This window comes from Procambarus clarkii, chromosome 6, assembly GCF_040958095.1.
Source record: "Procambarus clarkii isolate CNS0578487 chromosome 6, FALCON_Pclarkii_2.0, whole genome shotgun sequence".
Taxonomy (NCBI): Eukaryota; Metazoa; Arthropoda; class Malacostraca; order Decapoda; family Cambaridae; genus Procambarus; species Procambarus clarkii.
Genome location: NC_091155.1, coordinates 16,391,196 through 16,399,477, shown reverse-complemented (window position 1 = coordinate 16,399,477; position 8,282 = coordinate 16,391,196). Strand labels below are relative to the sequence as shown.

At 35.5% G+C, this 8,282-nt stretch overlaps 1 protein-coding gene across 1 annotated transcript in view; it reads left to right on the top strand.

Annotated features, from left to right (window-relative positions):
- The window catches only part of LOC123753216 (keratin, type I cytoskeletal 9), a 2,729-nt gene extending 2,004 nt beyond the window's left edge, over nt 1-725 (top strand). Inside the window, exon 2 of the mRNA XM_045735209.2 lies at nt 1-725. This exon is cut by the window's left edge and continues 743 nt beyond it. Within this exon, the coding sequence (XP_045591165.1) occupies nt 1-505 (505 nt within the window). The 3' untranslated portion in view covers nt 506-725.
- Nucleotides 726-8,282: the final 7,557 nt, after the last annotated feature.

Below are 8,282 nucleotides of genomic sequence, written 5' to 3'. Positions count from 1 at the left end.
CAACTCCTTTGGTGTTAATGGTCGTTTGCCAGGAGGATTCGATGCCTCCTCGGACGGTCGATTTGGATCCTTAGGCGGATTTCGAGGCACGGCAGGAGCATTTGGCAGCTCCTTCGGTGGCCCACTTAGTAGCGGTTCTCTACCCAGACCTGGTTTAAGAGGCTCTGAAAATCCATTCAATAATTTTGCCAATTTTCCTGTAAATTTCTTTAATGGCAATGAAGGTTTCTTTGATAATTCCTTCAACAATAATGGTCAGTTACCAGGTGACTTTCTGGCCTCTGAAGGCTTTATTGGCCCCTTAGGTGGCCTTCGTGGCACTTTTGGTGACTTTGACACCTTTAATGGCTTTAATGGCTTCAATAATAACCTCGATGGCTCTTTCGGTGTTCCGGGCAACATTATTGGAAATGGAGGCGGTGTGTTCCTTGCCCTGGTGAGTCCTTCTGGAGTGTTTCTTCTTCCTTCGTCAGCACTGGTCTCCGCCCCTGGTGTTTTGGGCTGACATGATGGGTTGACACGGTGGACTGACACGGTGGGCACAGAGAATACATACCTGGATATGAAGGCAACATCAGTGAATGTGAATTATTCACTGTACCGGCTACAGCTGAAACATTACAGAATGCCCTTCGCCCGATCTGTACCTCGCGTAATGGACAACTATGTAAAATATTAACTGAATTATTCACTACATATTTATTAAAAAAAAATGAGCAGTATCACCTGAAATTTATTTTCCCCCTTGGAACGGTATGTTTAAATGCAAAATAAATTCCATTCAACTCATCATAAGTATCTTAAGTTGTTGAACAGAAAATACATATATTTTGTGTGTTAATAACGAAATGTGTTTAATGTGTGTTAATAACGAAAATACAAGTATTTTGAACATTCATTTCGTGTCAATGTTTATATGCTGAAATATATAAAGAGAACAAGATATTTATTATATAGAGGAAACAATAGAATATGTTATGAAAATTTTTCTCTAACTTTTTAAATTAATTATTTGTGGTAGTTAGCAAGTCACTCAGTGACTTCCCTTGAGCGCCTGGGTTGGTCAACCACCAGGTTGGGCTAACCACGAGGATGGGCCAACCACCAGAGTGGGTCAATCACTTGAGTGGGCTAACCACCAGGCTAGGTCAATCACCATAGTGGGTCACCCAAGAGGGTTAGCTAACTGATGGGTTGCCTGTCCGGGGTGGATCATCCACCAAAGGGACCTTACATCTCGCTGGCAACGTAGTCCACTCGGGAAGAAACGAGACTTTCAGAGAGGTTCCTAAAATTACCCAAATCCAACCAAACAGGAACCCACCCAAATCCACACAACGCTACTTAGCCACGCAAAGCTATGTAAAGCCACCCAAAGCTGCACAAAACGACGCAAAGGTACCCAATGGCACTTAAAGCCTCCAAGAATTACCTAAGTAAAGTTGAACTATAACAGAAGATTATAAAGTTCATCTTTTTTATGATTATGAAGTTCTTCTATAAAGAAATACTTCTGCTAAAATGTCAATGCTGAATGTGGGACGAGAAAATCACAATTTTACTCGAGAATAAGGTAATGTAATAACAAAATAAGACCAAAATAGGCGATGGGTTAAGGCAATAAACTACCTTCCCTACCACCTTCATGAACATCAATCACTTCCTTCCCAAAATTGCAGCCTAACCATCTCATTAGACAACAATTACCATAACCATCTTAATCATCTTTAGTTTGCACTTACGTGTGTATATATAATCACAAGAGCAAAATCCTCGTCCTTAAGTGAAGGAAATTGTTTAAAAACTGAAACAGATCTTTCATCTAATTACGCCACTGGACGAACTGCTGAATCCAGGCTTGGGCACACGAGTCTTTGCTAGTTCTTCCTATTGTAACCCGAAGTCTTGACCAGGCAAAAATAGCAGTACCATTGGAATGCCAAATGTCAGTTTTAGTCACTTTCCATTGCTCCACTCTCAAAAATTTTCAACAATGGGATTACATACTTGAAGCCCTTGATTTGTCCTGGTCTTGAAGTCTAACTTCAGAGTAAGACAAATAAACTTTCTTCACAAATAAGTAATTATCAATAGAAGCTTTCTTCACAAAATCGCTAATATTCATCCTTTGGCTGTGTGCAGAGAAGCTTCCACATATTTGACAAAATATATCTGAACTCATCAAACACTTTCTTCTAGCAGCGGCTATTATCTGAAACAGGTTTAGAGAGGTTTTAATTAAGACTGTCACCATATACTTTGTCAGAATAATTATTTATTAGTTTTATTATTATTATTATTAAAATTATAATAAGAATTGTTGTAATAACTAATTATTACTCTTTCTTCTGCCGGCTTCCGGTCTTAAAGGAAGGAAGCCCACAGAGATCCAGACAGACAGAGATCTCTGCTGGTTCCAGACAGACATCTCTGTCAGACAGAGATTTATTTATTGCATAAATAAATCCTATTAACGTGATGTATCCATGAGAAGATAATTTTTTTCTTATTTCCTTATTGATATATCACGGTAATGTTAATTTTTATTATATTGTTTTCATTTGAGGAGATGTGTTGGGTGTAAAGCTCCTAAATCAGTCAGAGTGTAGACTGTTAATGCGTGAAACGCTGACTTGGGTTCAGTTGAAGCCTCAAGATTCGAGTACCCGGGTGCATTAATTTTTAGCAAATTGTGGTTCAGCTATTTAAGACGTGTGCCTTGGATTACCCAGTGTGCATGTTCGAATCCTCCTCATGGTTTCTTCTAACTTTCTTATTCCTACTATTATTAGACAATAGAGAAAGAAATCAACTAATCGCTATAAAAAGCGTCTCAAGTCTCGTCTATACTACACAGAACCTTTCAAAGATGACAGTCAACTAAACAAAAATTTTAAACATCTCAATGTTTTCTTAAGAAAAATTAGCATCTTCAGATTTAATTTAAAGCTTCAAAAGTAAGTCCAACACTTTTAAACTAAAGCTTTAAACAACATCACAACTGGAAGAAAATAATTACCCCAGACAAAGAATGTCACAATTAAAACATGAAAACTATCAGTAAGCAGCAGAATTATCCAGTAAGCAGCGAGGATACTGCATAAAGGATCCTGTGACCTTGGGGCGCCAGTGTGTGCATCACCACACAGCCGGTCGGGATATAAAGGATCAGGCTGGACCCTTCTACATCAGTCATCACCACACAGCCGGTCAGGATATCTAAGATCAGGCAGGACCCTTCTTCAGCAGTTATCACTGAAGAGTCGGGCCGGATACAAGGGACCAAGCAGGACACTCCCTCATCAGTCGTTACTAAGACAACCCACCAAGTTACTAAACCAATCATGGTTAGCTTCTTACATTATAATTTATAGTCTGCCTCCTATGGCATTGTTTATCATATTTATTTAGTTTCTCCATTACTATATCACTGTCTATTCTCATTTTATTTTTCGTCAAATTTTGTTTCCATCCATATCAAAGCATCTAGTTATGTATTATAAGTCGGGCAAAATTATATATAGTGATATTTTATGGATATTAAATATATTATTATTTGCTTTATAATATATATTATTATTTGCTTTATAATATATATATTATTTGCTTTATAATATATATATTATTTGCTTTATAATATATATATTATTTGCTTTATAATATATATATTATTAGCTTTATAATTTATATATTACTTGCTTTATAATTTATATATTATTTGCTTTATTATATATATATATATATATATATATATATATATATATATATATATATATATATATATATATATATATATATATATATATATATATATATATATATATATATATATATATACCTAACCTAACCTAACCAAACTTTTTCTGCTACCTAGGTTAGGTTAGGTTAGGTTAGGTTAGGTTAGGTTAGGTAGTCGAAAAAACATTAATTCATGAAAACTTGGCTTATTAGGCAAATTGGGCCATGCATAGTTGGCTGAGAAGTGCGTTCTGGCTATTAGGTACGACATATATATATATATATATATATATATATATATATATATATATATATATATATATATATATATATATATATATATATATATATATTATTTGCTTTATAATATATTTATTATTATTAATATATATATATATAATATATATATTATTTTCTATATAATATATATATTATTATATATAATATATATTATATATATATATATTATTTTATTATATATATTCTTATTTTTTCTCCCTAGACACTGCTAATGATGACCACGTGGGCTGCTCTTCTCGTCTCCTCCACCGCTCAAGGCATCTCTTCGAGTCTTGGCTTCGCTGGAGGATTACCTCAAGACATTTTTGGTGTTTCTGCTAAGGAACAAAAATTCTTAACAAGTGGCCAGTCTCCAAGCCAACAACCCTCAGGCCTCTTACGAGGTTTCCTCGGAAAACTTTTTAGCGAAAACTCCTTCGGGATTTTTCAAATGGCGATGTTTTGAGGGATCCTGGTTTTGGAGGCGCTATTAACCCGTTTGTAAGCGACTTTAGTAGAGGCCCTGATATCTTCTTTGGGGGCAATGACGATTTCATCGAGGATACTTTTGAGTTTAATGGTGATTTACCAGGTAGTTTCTTGGACTTCTCTGGCGGTCTTGGTAATACCTTGGGTTTCTCCTTTGACAGTGAGTCCCTTTCTGACCCTTTTAATAATTTCGTCAATGACTTCGGCATCAATGATAATTCCTTTGAGACGTTTTTCTGGTAATAACATCCCCTTACTTGGGGGATTCGTCTCCTCTTTGAACGGCCCAGGTGGCTCCTTCGGTGGTCTTCGCGGCTCTGAAGGCTTCGTCAGCAATCTTAGAGTCTCGTCTGACTTTCCAAGGACGTCCGTCGGTAATGACCATTTTATAGCATTTGAATCTCCGTCGGGAGTGATTTTGATTCCGTCGGCGGCTCTGACTTAAACTTAAAACCTATAGCATTATCTATATAGGTAACTACGGATATTGTATAGAGGTAGTCATGGAGTATCCACACTTGACAGTGGCCGGTGCCACCCGAAGAACTTCGGCAACATGAAATAATTCCCGTCGGGAACCACAACATGCAATTCTCATTTTTTTTTATATTCATTAACAACTGAAAATATAATTAGTCGTTTCAAAATATTTATAAATAAATCATCATTTTAATTTTCAATATTTTATTTTTCCTACTGATGGAATGGATATATGTATGTTTCATATATTTTCGTGTGTTTCAGCAAAGTAAGATATTTAAAATAATTATTTATTGATCACCTTATTAGTTACCATATGTTCAATTTTGTTCATATATACTTGTTAACAAGAACAGAAGTTTTGTTGAAAACAATAATTTTATTCCAAAACATTTAAATTTGCTTGTCTATCTAAAACACATTAATAATAAATTGTAGCATTTTGTTTATACGCAAGCATTGTAAGGCTTCGTCGGCGAGTATCCGTGTATGAGAGGCAGTATGTGTGTGTGCTTGTATGAGAGGCAGTATGTGTGTGTGTTTGTATGAGAGGCAGTATGACGCTGTATGAGAGACATTACATTGCTGGGGTACGTGTTGTATTTCACAATAAATTTATATAACACATTATTATACTAGTAGATAATACTATATATGTAGAGTATAATAAATTATTAGCATATAATATATGCATACCATCATGCAAATATAAAATATAGCAAAAGGAACACACAAAAGCTGTTACAACATATATCATCATATATGATTTTTGGGTGAAAAAGGTAATTATGTGAACTTTATTTTAATTAAAATATATTCTATTAAATAAGTAAATTAAAACACATGCATTAGTAATTCTCATTTTCTGACGCTTCTCTAATGGGAATCAAAAGTAACATTTTCTAATAGGAACTGAAAATAGCATTCTCTAATAGGAACTAAAAATATAATTCTAGAGAATTATATTTTAGTATATTTTAGTTCCTATTAGAATAGGAACTAAAAATATAATTCTCTAATAGGAATTAACAATAGCATCACAATGCTTGTCAAAATCTAAAAAAAATATATATATTTCTTCAAATATCAATTCATGAAGAATATCATTAAACTGGCAATTCCGGAATGAATTATTCTAATGATTACTGATGACCAGACCACACATCAGAAAATGGAGACACGAAGACGTTTCGGTCCGTCCTGGACCATTATGAAGTCGTAAGATAGAAGAGAGGAAGGTATAGATAAGTATGTAAGGTACGAGAGTGAGAAGAGAGTTGAGGAGTAGGTAAGATAATGGTAAAAAAAACTGTCTTCACTTTCTTATGCATGATTTGGTCATCATATCTTCAGCCAGGTTATTGTGACTCATCGTCTGCAAATGAGTATAAATTCATGCAATATGTTTTAAATTCATTTGTTTTATAACAATTGTTTGAATTGAGCCTATGTTAATTCATAATGAATAGTTTGCAAAAGTCTGTTTGTGAATGATTAGTTTAATCAACATTTGTTAAATGATTTCAAATATTATTGATGCGTATAAGACGCATAAATGTTACCAATATTGATTTTGCCTCAAGACCGAACAACCACAGCTCTCAGGACGCCACACTTCAGGACCTTCATCTGTCCCACGTACCTCCTGAAGCCAATCCAAATTCAAATGTCTCATTGAACGTAACTGAAACGTGATATGAACTCCTTCCATCAGTAGAAGCAATAGTATGAACTCCCTTAATCAGTGCAAGCAATAGTATGAACTCCCTCTATCAGTAGACGCAATAGTATATACTCCCTCCATTAGTAGAAGCAATAGAATGAACTCCCTCCATTAGTGGAAGCAATAGTATGAACTCCTCCATTAGTAGAAGCAATAGAATGAACTCCCTCCATTAGTGGAAGCAATAGTATGAACTCCCTCTATCAGTAGACGCAATAGTATATACTCCCTCCATTAGTAGAAGCAATAGAATGAACTCCCTCCATTAGTGGAAGCAATAGTATGAACTCCCTCCATTAGTAGAATCAATAGTATGAACTCCCTCCATTAGTGGAAGCAATAGTATATACTCCCTCCATTAGTAGAAGCAATAGTATATACTCCCTCCATTAGTAGAAGCAATAGAATGAACTCCCTCCATTAGTGGAAGCAATAGTATGAACTCCTCCATTAGTAGAAGCAATAGAATGAACTCCCTCCATTAGTGGAAGCAATAGTATGAACTCCCTCTATCAGTAGACGCAATAGTATATACTCCCTCCATTAGTAGAAGCAATAGAACTCCCTCCAATAGAAGAAAGAAAAATATAAACTCCCTCCGTTAGTATACAAAATAACATCAACTACATCAATGGCAACTACAACAACATCTAACTAAAAAAACATTACAAAACTTGGTATACCGTACAGAGGGGAGAACCAAACCCACCCACAAAGGGACTGGAAGAATTACCGTCGTAACTTTTAGCTATAAACGTAATTATCAGGAGACTTACAAGGTACTGCACAAAGGGTTCTGGGGCCTTGGGATGCCTGCGTATGTGCATCAGTGTTGAGGTGGACGACGTGCAGAGAACCAGGACCCTCCCGCAGGCGTCATCACCGCAGCGTGTCCTCACAACTAATGTGGTCGCTATCGACCACAATATTAATATTCCGGTGCATTTGTGAAATAAGGATCACCACAATCCTGGCGTTTCCTCGAGATAATGGGCGCTGGTATCCAAGGTTAGGTGGGATGTTTGGGGTTGAATGCTTTGGGTTAGATAACCCGCTTCAAGACTGTCTTCTGTTCAGCGTGTCCATTGACGTTCTGATAGTCAAAATTCTTTCTTTCCAATCTTTATTAACCAGAATTACTCTGAATATACTAATATTATTTTCTTTCAATCTTTAAATATATTTGTAACACATTCTCCTTATTTCTACGAAAGTTTGTCGAGTGGATATTTGAGAACATAAGTGGTATGTCCAATTAAAATATTACTGAGCATTTGAGTACAACATTTGATATTACTTTTGGCTTTTACTTCTTAAGAAGCTGGTCTCCTTGCTCTCCAGATCTTGCGCCCTTCTAATTTCGACAGGTGGAAGACTTTCCCAAAAACATTTATGGCGCTAATGGTGAAGAAAACGATTCATTATCATGTTTTTTTCCACATATCAATTGTCTTCATGATTTTCGAGACTTGTTTATTGTGTGCTTTCACGAACTTAAGAACATAAACTCATTATAACAAAAAGAGATAAGATTAAACTGCACAGGGGCTTTTTTAGACCATGAGTGGCAGAT